Below are 23,606 nucleotides of genomic sequence, written 5' to 3'. Positions count from 1 at the left end.
TATGTCTTCCATTTTCTGATGATTGCTCCCACAGTTGATTTCTTCACACCAAGCTGCTTGCCTATTGTAGATTCACTCTTCCCAGTCTGGTGCAGGTCTACAATACTTTTCCTGGTGTCCTTCGAGAGCTCTTTGGTCTTGGCCATGGCGGAGTTTGGAGTCTGACTGTTTGAGGCTGTGGACAGGTGTCTTTTATACAGATGATGAGTTCAAACAGGTGCCATTCATACAGGTAACGAGTGGGGGACAGAAAAGTGTCTTACAGAGGACGTTACAGGTCTGTGAGAGCCAGAGATTTTCCATGTTTGAGGTGACCAAATACTTATTTGCCACCCTGATTTACGGATAAATTCTTTACAAATCCTACCATGTGAATTCATGGATTTTTTTTTCACATTCTGTCTCTCACAGTTGAAGTGTACCTCTGGTGCAAATTACTGACCTCTGTCATCATTTTAAGTGGGGGAACTTGCACAATCGGTGGCTGACTAAATACTTTTTTGCCCCACTGTATGAGAAGAGAGGCCAATTCTCATGTGCATAATAACCTAACTGAAACTATATCTGTAATATGTTGAATAAATGTTTTAATCAAGAACCTCTACTAAAAGCTTAATCAAAAGATATAAATGAATAAAAGACAATAATGAATAACCTGGTTATTCAAATAGCATCCTCCCAACAGCTCCTCAAAGTAACTTACACTTAGACTCTGCTTTAGTTTCACCTTCACAAGCACGCTCTGCAAAAGCCTGCGCTTCCTGTCTACTTTGGCACAGAGTGTACTCAGTTAGGCCTTTCTTTTATAATGCAATGTAATCTACATATAAACATTTAAGATTATAAAAAGCATTCCAAAGCATTTAAGATTATAGATTTAACTCAACAGTTTAAAGTGGTTATAACTGCACCTGTAATAAAGGCTATTTGGGTGCCAATATGTTTAAACATCTGAATACAATATCAATGCTGTAGATTATATTATTAATGTTATTAATGCAATGGTAATGATGATGACTATGAATAATAGCAGTAAAATATTTCTCTGATCTCCACAAGACGTTTCACCTGTCATCCGAGAAGCTTCTACAGTTCTAGGGTCAAATGGTGGAGAGTCCCACCATCCCATGTCTTCAAGCAACTTAAAGAAGTCCAGACGCTTTTCTTTCCAAGCTTAGACTACGATGACCTGGATGACTGAGAACCTTCATAGACATATTCTATAAACTACATTTCAAGAAGTCTTTGGTTATTATTTTCATTAGGTCCTAAGTTGGCTGAATGATTGGCAACAACATTGACCCATTTATGTTTTCTGTAACGTCAGATTTTGTATTTTTTTTTTTTAATTGACATTCGTGATCCTAAAGGCCTAAAGATCCTAAAAACAGCTGTAAAAATTATTTTATAGTAATGTGGAGGTAAACAAACATGACATAAGAGACCTCACTTCTCACTCCAACTTTATTCTTCGCCTGAGAACTGACAAAACTGACTGCTTTCCCGGTGAGGGACAAGACTGGCATGGGCGGTCAGGACAAGCTGAAGACAACTTGAGCTCCACCGGGTAGGGGTGGGTGCTCCTGGAGGAAAAAGCAGAGTCTGTCAGCCCAGAGTATCAAAATCTTTGTCTGTGTAAAACAAAAATGTTACTTCCTTAAAATCTAGAAATACCAGTATTCAATGGCCATAATGCATATGAAATCAAAATTCTCAAAATACTACTCTAACACGTTAGTAAATCTGTAGATTAATATAACGCCATTTTAGTGCAGCAATTCTCACACAATTTTCTCCTTTTTGTATGTATTGTGACTTCCTTTTTAGCTTCTATTTAATCAGCGATTATGATCATAAAACAGCAACAATATCTGTTTTAATATAGCTCTTACATGTGTGTTTAGCTTTAAATTCTGGCGTAAATGACAGTGCATCACTTGGTACATCTAGTGTTATGATTTAAAACATAGGTGTCAAACTCTGGCCCGCGGGCCAAATTTGGCCCGCAGCCTAATTACATTTGGCCCGCGAAGCCATACCAAATTACTATTAGAGCTGGCCTACTGGTATTAAACAGCTAATATATATATTGTTTGGTATTAAGCTTTGCTTGTTCCATATTCAGTTTTCCAGCAAAACTTATTTGAGTCCATAAGAAAAGATTCATTCCTATATCTGGAGGAAGATTTTTTTTTAAAATAAATATTAATGTTAGCCCGCGACTTTGTTCCAGTTTTGAATTTTGGCCCACTGTGTATTTGAGTTTGACACCCCTGATTTAAAATATCTTTAACCATGACTTACAATTAACAAAGTATTTATAAAACCTCTCTTAACCTTTAGAGTTTTGCTCAACCAACTGGTAGAGTACATTTTCAGGCCCTATATCTAACGGAGGCTTTCACTGAAATTGACCTACCTTATTGAATCTTTTCTACCAATTGGTTTACATCTGTAATGCCAAAAAATCCACCAGAAGACACTGTGAATGTAAACGGTTGGCTCTTCTTATCGCTCTCCCAACCAGGAAGTCAGAAACAAAAAATCATCCAACATATTTTGAGTGTTTTTGATGAAACTAAGGAAGGAAGATATAATTTTTTGATATATGATAGTGTTAGAGGACTTACTAAACAGATGTATGTCACTTGACAGCATTAAAAATGTGAAATTAAATGTTTAATCATTTAAACATGATTGCCCAACCAAACAGCTGATTTGTCACTTTATGGTGCTAATGCTAACAAAACTTAATGTTATTATATTCATTATTTGCCATAATATCAGACCACTAGACCCATTTTGTTTATCCATTGCTGTTGATAAATCCCATTAAGTGTTAGCACAGCAAGAATATGCTGAAATAATTTCCTCAGTAAGTAATTTTTGTAACTTCCTGAGTTAATATTAGTAAATACTGTAAAAATCAAGAATAACATGTGGAAATCACAAATATCACAACTAATTACCCTTTAACCAAAGTACAGTAACTGGTAAATTAATTTTTCTAAGTAGTCAAAATTATAATTTCATGTTTAATAAGTACTATATGGACGCTAAACAATTATATGGCTAAAAATCACATGGTCCTGTGGCATGACACTCATGATACCATCCACCTTCAACCACAGTGTGGTGAAAAACTACAGGGTCTATTGAAAAAAAATATTGATTGTGGTTATTACTCACCCAAGTCAATAAGAAATGCAAAGAAAAATGTTTTTCCATTGCTTTTTTTCTTGGTGTGGACCTCAAAGGGTTAACACACTCGCAACTATTTTAACTATTAAAAACTACTATTATAACCTAACCCAATTAATTTGTACTGGTTTGTGAAAATAGTTTTTAAATATTCAGGATTGGAAATCAGAGATTGATTTTAAAAGCCATTTGTAGCATTTGTGCAATCTATTCTTATCTCTTACTATATTATATGTCTTCTTTTTTTTTTTTTTCTAAAAGTGTGCACCAGCTGATGTGACTGAAACAATTGTGTGTGATTGTTTCACAGATGATGGTAATGGTCCTATCCTGGTGAGTCCTGTTCATCCTGTGACTGAGGGAGCTTCTGTTAGTCTGAGCTGCAGTTTGAGAACACAACAAATACTTTCCAATGTGTTTTTCTATCACAATGACAAACTTATTCAAAATGATACCCGAGGGGAGCTGAAGATCTCTGCAGTGTCAAAGTCTGATGAAGGTTTCTACAAGTGTCAGTACTCAGGAAGAGAGTCAGCACAGAGCTGGATGTCAGTTAAAGGTGAGCAGGATCAAGACATGTGACGCATGTTTTTTTGTAAACCATTTTGATATTTGAGAACTAGCATGATTATCATTAAGTACAGTCATCATAAAGAATAAAGTGATGTGCTGTCCATAAAGAATTTTGGGTGTTTTGAAGTTTGAAGTCATTTGATTCTACTTTTGCAATTATCTTTGCAGTAGGTGTGTTATGTCCTGAAAGCTCTTCTTTGCCTGTGTGGTTGATTGTTGGATTGGCTTGTGGAATCTCTGTCTTTATTATTGTCCTAATCTCGTTTTATCACTATAGAAAAAAAAAGGGTGAGACCTTTTCCTTGATTCAAATTTCAAAATTTAAATGTAACGATAACTGTGACATTTATAACAGGGAATTGTATTTACATTAACAGCGAAACAATTGTCTTTTTTACAGATTCAGGCTTCATCAGGTTGGTATTTTTTTATTGTAGTAAATATATTTATTAACCTGCAGTGCATGCGTTTATCAGACTTTTTGCATGTAATTGTTATGTTTTTATTATGCCATACAGTCCAATGACCACCACCAATCATGTAGTCAACCAGAGTGAAATTCACAAACACAACTGTCTTGACCATGGTCAGTTCTTCTTTAAGTTTTCATTTACCCTAACTGTAATTCTTTGCTTCAGTTTTTGGTCATCTGTTTTCAAAAGAATGTTATTTAAAATATATATTTAAAAATCAAAAGCTGTGAGAATGAAACTTTTTCAGTTGAACTTAAAGTAAAATGACAATAACAGATCGGAGTTAAACCAGATTTTTTTTATACCTGATTGTATCCTTTATTACTTGATTGAAAGAATCTACAAATGTTATTGTTGTATATTAATTACACATACTACAACATCATTATGACTTCAATGGATGAAAATTTATTTTTATTTATACAGTATGAATCTAAAATCTTCATTAATCTCTAAAAAAGGCCTCAGGATTTTCTATCTTTGTAATTACCTTTAAAAACAACTGATATCAGCTTGGCACAAAATAACTCTTGGCTTGTTATTTTATTTTATTTTATTTTTTTTAATTTAGGTACTGCTAAGCTCTATGAATCAGTAACCCATGTGGGAAAAAAACTGGAGATGATTTAATATATACAGTAGTTACAAATAAAGCTATTTTCTTGTTGTTAGTATTTTTATTTTTGTTTTTTTAATTTAAGGAAACTAATTCTGTGTGATATGTTGGCATTTCAGGTGCAGGTGAAATACAAGATATTACATACTCTGTAATTCAGCTTAAACATGTTGGAAAAAAGAGTGAGTATGTAAAAAAACATTGAACATGAATATATAATTTTTCATAATTGAGAAAGTTCAAATTATTAAAGTTTTTCATATGATTATCTAAACAGGGAAGCATCATAAATCACAGGAGCATACTATTTACTCAGAGGTGAAGGTGGGAGATGAAGGTAAAGTCATAACAGTCTCATTGTTTGCATTGCATGCAGTTTCAGGTCAGCTTAGCAGTTACCAAGCTTGGCTACTTTCATAGGATTAATAAATATTACCAGAGTTGAATCTTGCACACATCGAAGATCATTTGGATATATTGGATATTATTACATTTGCCTGCTTTATATACAGTATTTTTAAACCAATTTGTGATTTATAGTTGCTTTCCATTTGTTTCTTAGATATATGCATGACAGATAAATTGCTTTTTCCTATGTTTTCACTCTCTATTCATATTCCATATTCATATTCCACCATTCAGGTTGTACATGAACTCATACATACTGTATGCTATATATATATATATATATATATATATATATATATATATATATATATATATATATATATATATATATACAAAATTCGGTTCGGTTCGATACTTTGGTGTCACGGTTCGATATTTTTTCGATACAAAAAAAAAATTGTTCATGCCTTTTTAATTTGTCATTTATTAAAATTATAAGTATATATTTTAACTCAAAAGTATAGTTTTTAAATTTTATGCTGCTGAAACAACAAAGTAATAAAAAAAAAAAAATATCTGATTGAGGAATCACTCATCTTTGGAAAAGAGAGTTTATTACAGAGAAATGGCTCTTTCCAAAATAAAAGCTATACTATACGCTTCTTATGGGCTATATTCTCAGCAGCATATTAAACATATCAGGTCCCCATCAGGAGAATCATGTGCTAACGGCTGTCTAAATGACTCGGGTAAAGTTTGTAGCATGCTGCTTGTTGTTTTTGTCTGCTTCCACTTGTCTTTGCACTAGGATGATGTCGGCGTAAATGTGCAGTCATATGCGTTGTGTTCCCACTAGTGCTGTCAGCGTTAATCTGAAATGACGTTAACGCCACAACACGGCAAATCTCCGTTAACGAGCTACCCCTGATCGCCCCGTGCATGGGGCTGGACGGCCAACACGTTAACGAGCTAACTGCGCTAACACACTAGTTCCCACCCATGTAATTGAGCATTGCGTGGCACATCCGACATACTGTTTTACTTTAGTCCATGACACGCTTACCTTCAGGGTCATGCTTCACATGAAAACCAAAATAGTTCCAAACCCACATCTGAATGAGGGTGGGGGAGGTTCAATTTGCCATGTTGCAAGGAGAGCTTAACTTCTGTCTCGCTAGCTTGCCCTGCGCTCAGTGAATCTGCATTCGACTGCTCTGCCTAGGCTGCACTGTCGAGCGCAGATCCACTGAACGCTCAACACAGACAGCATCGTCAGAAGGAAAGTTGATGAAATAAATTACAAATTTTGTATTGTTCGATACATATGCGTACCGAACCGAAAGCACTGTATCGAATGGTTCAATATTGATACGAGTATCGTTGCACCCCTAATATATATATATATATATATATATATATATATGAGAAAAAAAGAGGACGTTTTTATGTGGTTGATTATTTTTTGTTGTAAAAGGCTTCTTGGCAATTAAGTCTGCTAAATGGTCCCTTAGATGGTACCACATTTGTAAGGAAATTGCATTTGAGCAATAAAGCTGAGTATGCTGGTTGTGCCCATGAAAAACTACTACAGGGGCTGGCAGTCCGGTGACTGAGTGGGGCCTGATTAGTAGCGCCTGTGAGGATAGACTGCTACAGCTGTCAGTTGTGACATGCTTGGTGCAGATACCATTTGACTGATATTGCCCATGCAATAGGTCAACTTCAAGCTGGAGTTCCACAAAATGTTCCAGTGTTATTCAGATTTGGCCCTGGTACCATCTCCAAATTGAAGAGGAAGATCCTTGTAATGGAGGATGTCTTCCCAAAAAGATCACACCACAAGAAGACCGTTTCCTCACCCTGTCAGCACTCAGGAAACATCTTCTACAGATTTGCAGTTAAGGTTTGCAGAATGATATAGCTGATAGCTCATTGTACCCAAAATAAATTTCACAGACCAAATCTCCAGTCTCGTGGAGCTGCCAGGAGGCCCTGCCATAATTGTTCTTCACAATCAGGCCCACTTATACTGGTGTCAGCAACTTGTGCCCTAGAACCTGAACATATGGAGGAAAGTTGTGTTCAGCAATGAGTCAAGATTCTACTTATGGATTATAGAGTCAAAGTGTGGAGAAGACACTAAGAGCACTATGCTATATGCTGGACTGACAGGGTAGAGCTAGTATGACGGTTTGGGAGCAACCTCTCCCTCAATGGAAAAACAAGTCTTTTCATCATTGGCGGTCATTTCACTGAAGAGAGATATCAAGATTAGAATGTGCAACTAGTACCTATCCTTTGCTCTCCGATGCATTCATCGGAGTATGAATGTGTGAATGAATGTAGGAAGCACTGAGTTTAGAGAAAGTGCTTGTGAGAATGGGTGTGATTGGGTTATGTGGCATGTTGTAAAGAGTGCTTACTCCTGGAGAGTAGAAAAGCGCTATATAAGAGTCAGTCCATTTACCATTACACTGGCAGAGAACATTTGGCATGGATTTTTTTCATGGACGCAGGCCACATACTCAACTAAATGGTAAATGGACTGGTTCTTATATAGCACTTTTCTACTCTCACTGAGCACTCAAAGCACTTTATACAACTCGTGCATTCTAAGCTGCATTCTAACCCAATCATACAAGCGCGTTATCTAAGGTTTTTAGTGTTTCTATCAAACATTCACTCGCATTCACACTCCGATGGATGCATCAGAGGGCAAAATGGGGTTAATATCTTGCCCAAGGATATTTGGCATGTAGACTAAAGGAGCCTGGGATCAAACCACCAACCTTCCGGTGAGTAGGTGACCCGCTCCACCACCTGAGCTACAGCCACCCCAGCTCTGCTGCTGCTCAACTCACAAATACATTTTCCTTACAAATGTGACACCATTAAAGGAGAAATAAACAGGATTCACAATGGTATAATATTTATTGCTGAGAATTATTTTTACAACAAAGAAATCTTTTGTTACATTGTTTTATCTTATATATAAAATCAATAAGCATGCATTAGCTGCGGTGTCAGTGACAAAAAGCTGATTTTCTTTTCAGTGTCTTAAAAATAGTTTTAGTCCACCTCTGAATCTGTCTATTAATTCAACAGCTCTGTATCACATTTTGGATGAAAAAAATCTGACTTTTTTTTTTTTTTTTTTAATATGAGTCTGATTTATGTTGAGGTCACACACCACCCAAAAAAGTAAAGAAAGGAAATAACTGGCAACATCTGTCATCAGTCCCACTGAATATTTTTCAATATGCTTATCTTTTCTTGAAAATATAAATCTTTTTATGCATTTTTATGTCTGTAGTCACAGTTTACATCAAGATTTGTAAATCAGTTGATGCTATCATACTCCTTCTTTCTTTTCCTTAGTAGAGATATCAATTGTCTTCCTTTCAAGTACATTATAATTGGTAATCATAACACTGCAGATCAGTGCTTTAAATGATCTTCTCTCCATTCACAGAAAAATCAAGTCCTGCAGCATCTAATGAGGAACTTTACTCCGAAGTCAGATTAGAAAGCAGTCTCGGTAATAAATATATAAGTCTATATAAAAATCTATAAGTTATAGAAGTGCATTCACATTTAATCACATACATATAAACATACATACATGTATATATACACATACACATATAGCTGTGGTCAAAAGTTTACATACACTCATCAAGGGCATGAGTATCATGGTAGTTCTCAGCTTTTATTAATTTCTTTTGACACAGTTAAGTGTAGTCAACATATTTTCAATTGGGCTAATGTCAGAACTTTGAGCTTCTGGAATGAACTTTCCAATGGGACAGTCCTAAACAACTGTATGTAAGTACAAGTTATTCAAATTTCTCACCACCTTGCCAAGGTCTGGAAGTGGTTAGAATAATGAAAGGAGGACTACCTCTAAATTCTTAAACGTCACCCTTACTCAGTAGCTAGAGGGTTTAAACTTGGGCACAACTGAGTGTTTCAACAGGACAATGATAACAACCACAGATCAAAGATATTTTTTTAATCGATAAAGCAGGCTAAAAGTAAACTTCTGGAATGGCTTTCCCAAAAGCTTGATCTCAAAAATTAATCCAGAAGCTTGCTTATTGTGACCCAAAGCACTTGATCAAGGTGCAACTTGCTGAAGGACCTCTTACCAAATTATTTGTAAGAGTGTATGTATACTTTTGACCCCATATGTACACATTTGTGTAAACTGGGGAAAATCCCAAACAAAACAAAACTCTTTATTTAAAGGCCCAAAAGAAAAAAGAAAAAAAAAAGATTAAATCATCATGTGCTGAGTCTGGGGCGAGGGGGATTACTCACCCATCACTGGAGGCGGAGTCAGTAGTTAAACAGGTCCTTGGTGGCAGGTTCCCTGAGATGGATGAGATTCACCTTGAGTTCCTTGAGGAACATCAGTGTTGTAGGGCTGTCTTCGTTGACATTCCTTTGCAACATTGCATGGACATCAGGGGCATTGCCTCTGAACTGGGACACTCACTGTTGGTGGTTCCCCTTTCTAAGAAAGGGGGCCAGAGGGTGTGCTCCAACTACAAGGGAATCAAAATTCTTAGTAAGCCAGTGAGCCACTGATAGAAATATATTCTCAAATCTCCTTTCTTATTATAGAAGACATTCCAACATATGCCGAGATCAACTGTCACAATAAAGCAAAAGCTAAGGAAAACCAGGGTAAGTAAAGCCTGCTATAATCTCCAGTGTTGAACTTGATAATTATCATAAAAATAATAATTTCTGATTAAAAATGAAGTCTTTTTTCTTATTTGTGTATGCATTTTAGTTTATATTAATAATTTACTGTCATAATTAATGATTGTGAATTCTAAAATTGTGAATCTGTTTTACTTTTTTGTTTGTATGTACTCACAGTTTAAATCACTAACAAAAGCTATGATATTGATGTTTGTTTGCCTTTGTCAATTGCCTGATCCTTTTTGTGTTGTGGATGTGTGTTGTTTTTTTGTTTAGGGTTTTTTTTTTTCCTTTCAATTTTTGGCCAACTGTATGCATCAGTTCCTTCTGAGTCTCAAAGAGATTTGTTTGGTAGTTTCTCTTCTATCTGTACCTTACACAAAGAGTTGGTGCACCCATAGATTGTCTTATAGTCCATCTTCTGCATTATCTAGTGTCTGTACTGTCCTGTTCTAGGAAGCAGGGTTAGCTAACAGCTCTGAGTTGTAATGAGTGAAACTGGGGTTTTCTGTTCCAGAAAGAGTGTTAACTTCAACTCTTAGTCGGTTTCTGGGGTGACAGTCTCTGTAAACCTAACCTGCTCACTGGCAGGTTTTCTTCTATAAACTCTGAGTTTCTCTGACTCCTCCTCTCCTTCTAGACTTGAACCAGCTGACTGACACATTCATTTCCTCATTCATAAAGATGCATTGACAAGTGAATTAATTTGCAGAAGTTTATGTTTTAACAAGAACTGAAATCCTAGACTTGAATTAGTTTGCTATTTTGTGTACTTACATGACTGCTTCCACATTCATTTAGTTAGTACCAAGTATAGGTGCATTTTTTGAATTTTTGTGTTCCAGGTGCTGTATGTTCATTTTTCTTACCGGTGTGGCAGTCGGTGATACATTGTGCAATTCTATTTGTACTCTTTCCTTTTATTAGGTCCCCCTCCCCTGCCCGGCTGTCCTGTCTTAGACATTGTCATATTGTGTACCATATACAATGTAATAATTGAAATAACATGGATAAAAGTGACAAAATAAACAGATAAACCCTGAAAAGGAAGCGCCCATAGCAAATTTATAGAGCTGATCTTGAAAAACCAAAATGTGTTTGGAACAACAGTTTATCACATTTAGTTAGGAACTGGACCCAAATGGAGGACTTTCCTGGTTGCGGCAGTGAATTTATTTACAGTGTTAGAACAAACAGTGCGATTTCTTCCGTGGCAAAATTCCCGACTCTTGTGCAGTGCTCTCCTCCCGATCCGTAGTGCAAGATTAATCCAAAATGACTTATTTACAGCAGTGCTCACTCCCTGCACTGAGCCACTTAGGACAGGTCAACTGTTGAGGATATGACATTGATTGCAAACGCTGCCAGACAGGATAGGCTTAAGAAAAAAATATATATACTGTTGTCTTCTTTTCTGTTTTTAAAGATTGACATTCATATTGTGAATGTCAATCTCTTGTCATATCTTATTTCTTGGTCCTCTGTATTAAAATGAATGGTCTGCTATTTTTTTATGGAACGCCAGGACTGCCATAATGAATTAATTAAATACACCATTAAATAATTAATTAAATGTGTCAATAATTAATTAAAATTGGAATTAATTAATTAAATAAATAGTTATGACACATGTAATTAATTAATTATTGACACATTTAATTAATTATTTATGTATTTCACATTTTAATTAATTATTGACACATTTAATTAATTAATTATTGACACATTTAATTAATTATTTATGTATTTCACATTTTAATTAATTATTGACACATTTAATTAATTATTGACACATTTAATTAATTATTTAATGATATATTTATTTATTTCATTTTGGCAGTCCTGGCGCCTGGCTCTCGTCATGAAATAATTTTATCTGTCAGCCTCACCCATCAAACTCAGGGGGCGGGGTTAACGCTGCCCATGCAGCTTCTCTAACATTTGATTGGTTGCCGTGCAAAGTAAGTCAAAACAGGTCGATCCTAGATAATCGATTGCTTGTGTAGACTTGGGGCAGCCAGTTATCCCAGAATGCAGATCAAATCACAGGCAGCAATGGTGGTGGTGTAGTTTTAAAATACCCCGTTTTTCTGTCACCAGCTACACTTTTAATGGTGTTTTAGCCGTGAATGTCGCGACGTATGTCTGGTCAGGTTGTCAACATAGAACATGCTTGCAAAAGTGCTCAGATGTTTTCAGAGATTTCACTAGCTCTGCTAACAGTTAGCATGCAGAGCGCACCGAGGGGGTACATTAACCGGTTTGTTTACATATTCCACTCTCCGTGTTCCACATGTTGCATTCGCAGATTCTCATTTTCACCGAACGATCGTCTCTTTCCGCCTGGTCTTGTGTCTCTGTGCTTCTGTAACATAAAGAACGAGCTGACATTTTTCTCACGAAACCAGCGATCAGCTCAGCAGACCCTCAGTTTACCTGCATGCATCCTCCTCCTCATCTGTCAGCTGTTTAACACCTGCTGCTAATTCAAGAAACACGCCTAGTTACCTGGTGATAGTCACAGTTTAACTGGGCAGCCGGTGCTCGATATAACGCAATGTCAGCGCATTTTTCTGCACAAGATAAGTAAATATAGTATTTTCCCCGAGCGCAGAGCTGCTGGAGCTTGTTTCCTTACAGAGCACTTTATAGGCGAGCCAGCTTTATCAGCGGCTGATGTCCAATCACCGGCACACAGCTTTCAAACCTCAGCTGAGTTTTAGCTCTCAGTGGTTAAACGCTGGACTTCATTCACTCAGGTTCTGTCTGTCGGGTCACGTTTACTTCGCTGTTTTATTTACAACTGAGCAAATCGGTTTGGCTGAGGTTAAAGTTACGTTTCATAACTGCATAGTTTCACAGACGTTTAATGGTTCACTGGCACATGTGTTAGACTGAACTATCATCTAAATATCATCTGTTTTTTAATAGTTATTCAACTGTATTCTAAGCACCAGCTGTCTGTTAGAATGTGATTTTTTTTCTCTCTCTGTTGGCAGAGGTATAAAAATGCGCAGGAAAATCTGACGTGCATGGCGAACTTCACCTACGATATTTAGGGAGGAATAAACACACATCAAACATAAATGAACCATTTGTCTGTCTCCATAATTGAGAGCATTTTCTCTTCTTATGTCAACACTCTCTCTTTCTCTCTCTCTCTCTCTCTTTTTTTTTTTTTTTTTTTTTTGCTTTTTCGGTCATGTTATGTTTACCTGTCAAAGGCTTGTTACAAACTATGAAACACATTGTGCAGACTTCTGGATGTTAGAAGAAAACGAATACTGCTCATGAATGAGACTAAAGGCAGGAAGGTGTCCTTTAAAACTAAACATGTTAATAGGACCTCCCTGTTTATATCATAGTTTATGATATAGCACGTGTATTTCAGTAATAGCCTGCTGAGGCCACTATACGTGCTGGCCTCATATCAAATGTGAAGGCAGACTGAGTCTATGTTTGACGTTTGTTTATATCTAATCTTCCTTTTCAAACATTTAAACAGCAGCGAGTCTGCAGCTGAGGGAATACAAATTCAAATTGTCGGAACAGGTTTGCTCGTTTCTTGGATTCATTTGGTGATTTATTAAATGTATAACTGTTATTCTAATCTGCTGCTGAGTCTCTTACACTTTTCTTTATGCTGTATATTTTCACGTCTCTGGAATAGTTGGCAGTTAGATAGTCAGCTGGGAAACTTTGTGTTAACTCATGGAGCTGAGGATATCGTGGATATGCTGACCTCGCTGCGTGGTGTACAGAGCGAGGTCAGCATGATTAATATTCACAATAAAAATATTAGCCGAACATCATGAAGTCTGTATGTGTTTCATAGTGTCGAACAACCTTTGTACAGTTAAAGCCAGCAGTTACTACATGACGGAAACACCAACGTTATCTCTTTTATGTGTTTATACACAGGTCACGCTGATTACTGAACAAAAACCCAAAGATCAGATGTTAAACAGATTTATTTGCTCTCTCTCCTCCTTAAACATGTTTTTAATGTTAGTTATAATTCAGAATTGGCGACTGAAACACGTAGGACACATAAGAACATCAGGAAATAAAACACCGATAAATATAACCTCAGTAAAAGAAGTCAGCGGGGGTTACTACAGCTGTGTACCGGGGCCTGCGCTTTGTCGGTGGGATTGCTTGCGAGGCGAGCGGGTCTATCCCACGCTTTGCCGTGAGACTGGGACGACATCTCCGAAATCATCGAAACACTTTTGCAAAGAGGCTGTATCTTGACAAACCGACCAGACACATGAAGATTAAACCACTACATTCTCGGCTAAAAAATATTAAAACGGTATTTGGTGACACACAAACAGGGTTTTTCAAAGCTCAGTTCTGTTAGCTTCCACATGCCGGTTGTTGTGTGCTAGAAACAATGGCCACCAGGCCAAAGCAATGGTTTTGACTCGATCAGCGTTAACCCCGCCCCCTGAGTTTGATGGGTGAGGCTGACAGATAAAATTATTTCATGATGAGAGCCAGGCGCCAAGACTGCCAAAATGAAATAAATAAATATATCATTAAATAATTAATTAAATATGTCAATAATTAATTAATTAAATGTGTCAATAATTAATTAAAACGTGAAATACATAAATAATTAATTAAATGTGTCAATAATTAATTAATTAAATGTGTCAATAATTAATTAAAACGTGAACTACATAAATAATTAATTAAATGTGTCAATAATTAATTAATTACATGTGTCATAACTATTTATTTAATTAATTAATTCCAATTTTGATTAATTATTGCCACATTTAATTAATTATTTAATGGTGTATTTAATTAATTCATTATGGCAGTCCTGGCGTTCCATATTTTTTTACCCATTGGCATGTTGAATTGCAGTATTGGGGATCCACTGATGATTGCTTTTTTCTCTGCTCATGCATCGGGTGAACATATTCAGATTTGACTGAACTAACTCTGATCAGCTGTTCTGGAACAGAAGACACAGAGTTGCCAATTTCAGAGTTAATCAACTTATTGTTTGTTTTTAAAGTCAGAGTTTGATGAATATGCTTCCTGGAATGGTGCCACACAGGGGGGTTAAAACAAACAAACAAACACACAGCTTTGTGTAATAATAATAATAATAGTAAAGAATATTATGAAATTCATATGATTTATGTCAACTTCTAAGGCTGTCCACAAGTTCAGCAGCTGTATATCATTGTTTTCTGCGGCATAAATGCATCCTGAGATCTCATTTATTTTTTAGAAGACAGTCCAACGTATGCCCAGGTCAACCGTCACAATAAAAGAGCATCCAAGAACAACCAGCGTAAGTAAAGCCTGCCATCCTCTCCAGTGATGATCTTAAAATTTGACTGGAATAAATAACATGAAAATCTGCTTTACTTATTTTTTTACTTGAATACATTTTAGTTTGTATCACTAATATGTCATACTCTGTATTTGTCTCAGATACAATTGAGAACTAACTTAATTGACCTGTGAGTTAAAGACTTACTTTTTATTATGAGTTTACAGCTAAGCCTTTTAAATAATATTCTCTCCAGTCACAGTAAACTCGAGTCATGCATCAGCTGATGAAGCAGTTTATTCTGAAGTTAAATTAGGAAGTGCCCTCTGTAATTAAGCTAACATGACTGTTATATTTAGTGATTTATTTGTACTCTTTAGCTCATAATATTGTTACTAAATGATAATCCCTATGTCCTTTTTGTGGCTGTTTTACAGGTCATTGAACCGAATTGTAGCAGTAAAACCAACCTCAAGCTTCTTATACAGAAATGTCTGTAGCTTGTTCAGTATTTTGTACAGTTTTTTTTAGTGATAGTCATCATCATTATAATATACAGTATACAATATATATAATATATGGTACAGACAAGGTGTTTTCATTTAGTGTTCATATTATCTGTATTCATTTAATAATAAAACATGATTTAAAGTTAGCTTTTGCAGTGTAACATAAGATAGGTTCCTCTATGGGTACAAAGAAATACTATAAATGCATGTATTGAAAGTTTTTGAACATTACCTAAAAGAGGACTGATATAATACTGTATGGATTTAAATGTGTGAATAAATGCATTTCTTCATGGAAATTGTATGCAGTTATAGTTTGGGTTTTTATCTTTTTTTTATTTTGGCCTGAGCAGTGTTTTTGTTCTATCATGATATAGCTCTACAATATAATTGTAAAAATGTAAAGGATTTATCTTTTGTAACTTTCAACTAAATGACCATGTATACAATATGAATATCAAATCACAGAGACAGCTTAAAGTTAATAGACATTTAGTACTGGGGTTCTATTATTTTGAAAAATGAGTGTTTAGAAAATCCAATCAGAGTAAATTCTCCGCTATAAAAATTTTCCTCTATATTGGACCTAATAATTTGCTCATGCACCATTTTTCTTCCGATCTTCACTGAAAATGGGAAAATACTATTTTCAGACAAAGACTCAAAATCTCAAAATTTTGGCAATCTGGGTTGGTCAAAAATCAACCAAGCAACTTTTTTTTTTTTTTTTTTTTTTCGCAATTTTGAGACCAACTGAACAGCTTTATCCTTTCATCTCTGCATATAATGTTGGAACACCTGGGCTTGAGGTACCCCTGTTCTGAGTGAGCTTGGTTATGAAAGTGCCCTCCTTTCTGCAGTCACACCTCTCCATTGCTCTCTGTCTGGATTTTTGTTTAAAGCCTTCTGACTTGGACAAGCCAGGATGTAGCATGATTTCTTGAGTCATTTTTTGTTGCTTTCTACATGCTTTGCTATGCATCTTGCATTAACGATGGGCAACAACATTTTGGTATTGATCCAATGTAGTGTGCACTTTATGTAGTCCTGTATTGATTTACTGTTTTATGTAGCACCAAGGTCTTGGAGGAATGCTGTCTCGTTTCACTGTGTACTGAACCACTGTATATGGTTGACATGACAATAAAGCCACTTGACTTGAGTTTATATGTCTGTAATTGTTAGATGTATTTTTTTAGGCTGTAAGCTGTAATCATCAAAATTGTAAAAAATGTAAACAATGAAATATTTAACTTTACACGCAATTCAATTCAGTTTTACTTTTAAAGCATCAAAATCACAAAAATAATAATACAGGAACAAAAAAAAGTCAGACCACCCCCTCCAGAAAAACTCCTTTTTAATAGGAAGAAATCTCCGAAATATAAACCTAAAACATAAATAAATCACTCACTCTACTCGACTATACAGCTCTAGCTCTTTGTCCCATATTTCCTACGTCAATCTTATAACACAAAGCACAGTACAATGATGGACTGTGTTTACAGCAGATAGGCACTAGAGGGTGATATTATGTCATTTATAATTTATTGAATCTATGTTAACCTTTGGTAGAAATGGTTCCAAGACCTATCAGTCAGTGTTTGACTGCAACCTGTCTGCTAAACCCTGCAGTATCACAGTAACAGCTTAGTACAAATTGCATCTTTTGTAATCCTAAATAGGGACTAAAAATAGCAATCAAAACTACTGTTTCATACATATTCCTACATATATTATGTAGAAATGTATTTCATAAATACGGTATATTATTCATTTTGCTCTAACATGTTTTCTCTACACAGACAATGTCCTGAAAATGTCATTAGTTTAATTGCAGAAAACATTAGTTTAACCCTTTAAAGTTATTCTCATGACTTATTCTAATAACAGCCACAATAATTACCAAGCCAAAAATGACACATGAAATAAAATGTAAACCCTCATGCAGCTGTCAAGTCACTATTCATGAGTTACTATTTATCATTATTGTGTTGACAGGGGACATGTTCAAAACTGAAGTAACTGCAGTTGTGAGAGCTTTATTTAAAACAGGAAAGGGAGGAGAGATGGTGTGGCCTGAGAAAAGGACTCCGCAGAAAGCAAGTGTGCTCACGCTGATAAGAGATATAGCTTCCTTTCACCCACACTTCTCTTTTTATCTTGTTCATATGCATCAGAGCATCAAAGTGGAAACATTTCTCACAAGTACAGAGACATTTTCACCATTTTCAGTGTTGAATGTCAGGATGGGACATGCTTTCTTCTGTGCATCTGGGTTGGTTTGTAAGTATACAGAATATTTACATTATGCAATGTCTATTTTTATATTAGTTTCTTTAAGAGCGCAGACAGTATGGTATTTTTATCCACTTCACTTTGATCACCTTTTAGTTAATGCAGGGTAGCTGGCACAGGTCTAACTTAACTTAGTAGTGACATTGTTAATTACACACAATACTGTCATCAGTAAACCACCAGGAAGTTTTAAATGCAAGGTTAATTTTAAGTTTTATAAGTATTAACTTCTATTTCAGTGCTGAACACACTTCTGTCTTGCGGACAAACTGAAGGTGATTGAATGCTTTTTCTTTTGTTTCTGTTGCATCACTTCAGATAGATATATATCACATAAATACCATCAACCATATTTTATTTGCAGAATTACTGCCAGTTTAGGCAGTAATTCTGCAAAATCTTATTTCTTTAACACAAACACTACTTATGCGTGCTGTGATTACTCATCTTTGCTACTTGAGCAGTTTCTTTGACAATGTATTACGGACAAGGAACACAAAACTAACATAGTTACTAAAGATTGTGTAAGAAAATGACAAAAATATCTTGAAGAACTGCTGAGTATTGTTTGCTTTACTTACGTGGACATGCATGTGTTCCTTCTGAAAGATAAACCCAAACCTAATCTCAGTGTGTCTTCATCATGGCTGAGTCCTGGGGCATCAGTGACTCTACACTGCAGTGTTAGAAATCACTCTGCAGAATGGAGGTTCTACTGGTATCAGGCTTTTTTCAAAAATTCAAGCAAGGGCTACTACTTTGAGCTGCTACCAGGTGGTAAAAATGGAACTGCACAAAATTCCTACATTGTTCATGGACAGAAACAGACGGCAGGATATGCATGTAGAGCTGGAAGACAACAGCCAGAGCATTTCACTTCGGACAGCAAACCTGTATTTGTTTGGTCTGCAGGTAAGTGTGAATGTAATATCATTGCCATGATGCATAACAATACAGCTTCTGTTAATTTCATAATATCTCAGTGGCTGTTTTGATCCCACATTACATGTTTCTAAGATTCTAGTTCAGCAACTGCAACTGTCAAAGTGACTCCTGACAGAGTGCAGCACTTCTCTGAAGAGTCTGTCTCACTGCGCTGTGAGGGGAAACCTTCTGAGTGGAGAGTGATGAGGCTGAGTGAAGCAGGCTACCTTGCAAACTGTTCTGCCTGGGGAACAATGAGTGGATCCACCTGCACGATCAAAAATGCTACAACCAAACCAGCCGTGTACTGGTGTGAGTCTAAACTGGGTGGCTTCAGCAATGCTGTCAACAACACAGTGCAAAGTAAGTATTTTTACATCCTTTTTTTCTTTTTTTTTCTTTTTTGTTTGTTTGTTTGTTTGTTTTCCTGTATGACTCTGCAGGTTCTGCCCACATTGTGTCACAGTAAGCATCCTTTCAGTCAATAAGATTATACTTTTGAAAGTGTTAGAGTTATGTTTCTGTAAATATAAAAATGCAACATACTCATTCCTCACCTTTATCTTATTATTTTTTATTCAATTTGTCATTAATGTGAAAACATGCCTCCAGTAAGTCATCAGACCTTTCTGTTACCTTACATTACCACAGGCCGCAATCTTTCTGCCTGAGTTTTGAATTTTTGTATTTACCTTTTATGTTTAATTGTTCTGAGTTTTTGAGTTTTGAATTTTATTTATTTCTGGTTTGGTTCTTTATGGATATCTGCTCAATTTTGTCTTTAGACTTTTGCAAATTTCATTGGTTTCAATTCTCCTTGCCTCCCTGTATTAAATCTGTTATTAAATCTCTGTCCCTGTCAATCGGCCGAGGTTAACCCAAAACCTTTCCAAGCTCTTTAGATTCCTGTCTTAGGTGCTTCTTTGTTTAGTCACTTCCTGTTTTATTTTAGTAGTCTCCTGTTCCTGTCATGGTCCTGTGTCTCCAACACAGTATTTTAAGTTTTCTGTAGTATTTGGTTTCTTGTGTTTAAGTGTTGTTTTTTTTAAATTTCTTTGCAATATTAGTACATTGTTATGGTCTCTGTTAGCCACTTCCTGTTCTGCTCTGACAGTCCCTCTTTTCATGTGATGTGATGTTCAATTTACTTCCTCTGTCTTGTCAGTTACATTCAGCAGTGTCAAATCGTCAACAGATTCGACACTGTAGTTAATGCTCACCCTTCTACTCACTTAGCTGTAGTCAGCCTGCAACCCACAGCCATGCAACTCTCTCCCGTCTCCTCACTGCACCATAATCTAGTATGAAAGAACAGACACCTCTCCCCCACCTTTCACTTTCACTCACAACCAGGTTCAGAGACAAATAGTAAGACTCCACTTGGGGAAGTCTACTGGACAGATGGGGCGAGTCCCTGCCTCATCAAGGGCTGTGCCTCCATCATCGACCAGCTCCGATCTATAGTCAGGCCACATTAGGAACCTCTTCACTTATCTTAGTAGCTCCACTTCGGACATCAGCAGATGTCATCATCTAACTTCTCAATTGTGTTTATGCCGATCTGGACCAGCCAGCAAGCACTGTGAGGGTCACACTTTTTGACTTTTACAGTGCATTCAATACCATCAGGCCAGCCCTCCTGGGTGATAAGCTGACAGTAATGCAGATGGATGCTTCTCTTGTGTCCTGGTACCTTTACACCACAGACTTCAGCCACTGCACTGAGACCTGCCATCTTCAGATGATTTCTGATAACTCTGCGAAGGGTGAATTCATCGGTGGGGATGATGAGACAGAGTATCCGGCTGTGGTTCACTCTTTGTCTCGTGGTGGGAGCAGAATAATCTGCAGCTCAATGTGACAAAAACCAAGGAAGTGACTGTGGACTTTAGGAGGACCAGGAAACCAGTAAACCCTGTTTTATGCAGGGGGTCGACAGTGTAGACAGTGTGGAGAACAATAAATACCTCGGAGTACACACTGACAATAAACTGGACTGGGTTAAAAGCACAACTCCACTCTACAGGATGGACCAGAGCTCTCTCTATTTTGTGAGGCAACTGAGGTCTTTTAACATCTGTCAGACAATGCTCTGAATTTTCTACAAGTCTTTTGTAACCAGGGCCGTCCTCTAGTACGTATTCTGATGTGACATTGTCTGACTGTTTTACAGAAAGCAATATAATACTTGTGAGCCCGGTCCACCCAGTTACTGAGGGAGAAGCTGTTACGCTCCACTGCAAACTGAGGAACAAAACTTTAAAATCCTCTGTGCTTTTCTTTCGAAATGATAACCTCATCAGCAATGACACCAGAGGGAGGCTGAATATCCCTGCAGTGTCAAAATCAGATGAAGGCTTTTACAAGTGTCAATATTCAGAAAAACAGTCACCACAGAGCTGGATGTCAGTAAAGGGTACGTTTGTTTAAAACTCTTCTTCAGCCCTTCTTTTTGCAAATACTCCCTGCAACAACACTTTTGGTGTTTTTATGTGAATATGGATCATTTTAAATCACATTAATGTACTAATAGTAGTGAGTATTCATACTTTGTGAAAACAACTGAACATAAAACTTAAAAATAAAATGTATTTGTTTTTTATTGTAGCGGTATCCAGGCCTTTAAAGTCTTCATTTACTGCGCAGATGATTATTGGATTTGTTTGTGGGATTTTACTGATTGCTATCCTACTCGTGATTTATCTGAAAGTCAAAGGGTGAGGCCTTTTCAATTGATTAAAATCTGATTCTGCCTTCAGTTTCAAATGCAAAATAATATATTTTCCTTATAAAAGTTATTGAGTAATCATCTTAAAGAGCATACATGTTTTTTAGTTATCAATTATTTCTATTCACTTTTTTATTCAATATTCTTAACATTATTTTCTTTCAATTATTTTACTACATTTTACAGAACACAGTGCAAACAAACCCATGTTGATTCTGCAGTTTCTGAGGTTAGCCAGAATGCATGTCAGCTTGAAGTGCTCTACTCTGAAGTCCATGGTCAGTTTTGATTAACTAACCCAAATCTTCAAAAGTTTTTAAAAGATGCTGACAAAAAACCTTTAAAATGTCCCTTTTTTAAATGTACGGACATATTTTTCAAATTAGATTCCACTTTTGCAGCATTTCAGTTTCTGAAATATCATTAAACTGTCTGTTTTCTGTCATCTTTTAGATGATAATCTGCTGTATGCCCTGGTAATGCACAAAAACAAAGGTGAAACCCAGAACAATGCAGGTATTTTAAATTAGCATTCAATTCAATTTCAGTTTTCTGTTCATGTTAGTTAAACTTGATTGATTGTTTTTGTAATTTATGTAACATCTAACACACATAATCTGGACCTTAACTGGTTTCTCCATTTACAGGTAGACCATCACAGGCAGCAGCGGATGGCGCTATCTATTCTGAAGTCAGACTACAGGAAAACAGCTCTTGGTAATATAGGCACATATTAAGTCTGTTGTCTGTCTGTCTGTGTGTGTGTGTGTGTGTGTGTGTCTGTAGGTGTGTGTGTGTGTGTGTGTGTGTTTCATCTATGTACAATATACATCATCTGTATATATATTTTCATCCAAGTTCATAGAAAGAAGCTTCAGCTTTACAGCAAGAATTTCCTGAGTTTGAATCGACCTAGTTGGACCTTTCTGTGTGCAGCTTGCATTTTATTTGTGCCTGTGTGGGTTCTCTCAGAGTACTCTGCTTCCTCCTACAGTCCAAAGACATGCATGTTAGGTTAACTGTGTTTGTGAATGTCCAAAGTCATCTGACTGTGTTAGCCAAAATGTTCAGGGTGTATCCCACCTTTTTCCCTGTGACAGCTGGGAGAGGGTCCAGGAAGATTTTCTCTGTAATTGAACATATTTTGCATCTGTAGCCCTTACAGTTGTCTGGATTGGTGTTAAAGCTGCTTCTTTCATTTTTTTTTTATACTTTTGCACTTTTCCACTTGAATTCTGCTTGTCCTTCAGTCTTGTCCACACTTCCACTTAAAATCTAAAGGTGAGAGGTCTTTCTCTGAGTCTCCCCTCTTTTGTAAAGTCCCCCTCCTGTTTGGAAATTGTTTAATCAATCTTGAAGACCTAGCTATTTTCACAGGCTTTTGGGTCCCTTTGAAACCGGCTATGGGTCTGTTCTGTCTTAGTTTATCTTGGTTCTTTGTGTTATTTGTGCACGTATGTGTATATGTATATATGTACACATGCACACGTGAGTATCTGTGTGTATATACTGTACATGTTCCCTTTCAGCACATGATGTGATAAATAGTAACTCAGGAATGGTGAATGGTGATATGACTGCTACAGGAGACTTTACATTTCATTTCATGTGTCATTTTTGGCTTGATAGCTATTGTGGTGGTTATTAAAGAAGTCATTACCATGATTTTAAATGTTTTCTGCAATTTAAAATAACTACACTTTCAGTACATTATCTGTGTAAAGAACAGTGTGCAGAAAATTTAATGATAATAATCATAAAGAAAGAAGAAATACGCCTGGCATGACTGTATGAAATTTATTTCCTCTTTTGTCATCATATTCTGTTCAAACCTGCCAAACTGTCAATAAATGTGTCACTGTTAATTTCTGTGCCTTTTTAGCACCACATAAAGAATATATATAAATATCACATGTGGTGATGTGCTATACAA

At 36.3% G+C, this 23,606-nt stretch overlaps 2 protein-coding genes across 2 annotated transcripts in view; both read left to right on the top strand.

The window, feature by feature from the left end:
• LOC112431599 (Fc receptor-like protein 5) overlaps positions 1 to 16,885 on the top strand; it is a 40,089-nt gene extending 23,204 nt beyond the window's left edge. The window contains exons 10-19 of the mRNA XM_076879540.1: positions 3,512 to 3,760; positions 3,943 to 4,062; positions 4,175 to 4,190; positions 4,293 to 4,360; positions 4,983 to 5,045; positions 5,141 to 5,200; positions 8,684 to 8,749; positions 9,838 to 9,900; positions 15,170 to 15,232; positions 15,652 to 16,885. Of these exons, the coding sequence (XP_076735655.1) occupies positions 3,512 to 3,760; positions 3,943 to 4,062; positions 4,175 to 4,190; positions 4,293 to 4,360; positions 4,983 to 5,045; positions 5,141 to 5,200; positions 8,684 to 8,749; positions 9,838 to 9,900; positions 15,170 to 15,232; positions 15,652 to 15,659 (776 nt within the window). The 3' untranslated portion in view covers positions 15,660 to 16,885. The remainder of the gene's footprint in view (positions 1 to 3,511; positions 3,761 to 3,942; positions 4,063 to 4,174; positions 4,191 to 4,292; positions 4,361 to 4,982; positions 5,046 to 5,140; positions 5,201 to 8,683; positions 8,750 to 9,837; positions 9,901 to 15,169; positions 15,233 to 15,651) is intronic.
• A 1,014-nt stretch (positions 16,886 to 17,899) lies between these two features.
• On the top strand, positions 17,900 to 23,606 carry LOC112431603 (uncharacterized). Its single transcript, XM_076879545.1, has 10 exons — positions 17,900 to 18,009; positions 18,261 to 18,296; positions 18,631 to 18,933; positions 19,039 to 19,308; positions 21,119 to 21,361; positions 21,554 to 21,662; positions 21,860 to 21,951; positions 22,127 to 22,189; positions 22,321 to 22,390; positions 22,532 to 23,606. The coding sequence occupies exons 1-10, from the start codon at positions 17,973 to 17,975 to the stop codon at positions 22,536 to 22,538; spliced, it is 1,230 nt and encodes a 409-aa protein (XP_076735660.1). The 5' UTR covers positions 17,900 to 17,972; the 3' UTR covers positions 22,539 to 23,606.

Source organism: Maylandia zebra, linkage group LG3 (assembly GCF_041146795.1).
Source record: "Maylandia zebra isolate NMK-2024a linkage group LG3, Mzebra_GT3a, whole genome shotgun sequence".
Taxonomy (NCBI): Eukaryota; Metazoa; Chordata; class Actinopteri; order Cichliformes; family Cichlidae; genus Maylandia; species Maylandia zebra.
The sequence above is the reverse complement of the archived record's forward strand: the minus strand, read 5'-3'. Positions and strand labels throughout refer to the sequence as shown.

Coding starts and splice junctions, on each gene's coding strand:
- LOC112431603 (XM_076879545.1), top strand. CDS start 17,973: ATGGGACATGCTTTCTTCTGTGCATCTGGGTTGGTTT. Junction 19,309..21,118: donor TGTCAACAACACAGTGCAAA/GTAAGTATTTTT, acceptor ACTGTTTTACAG/AAAGCAATATAATACTTGTG. Junction 22,190..22,320: donor TGAAACCCAGAACAATGCAG/GTATTTTAAATT, acceptor CTCCATTTACAG/GTAGACCATCACAGGCAGCA.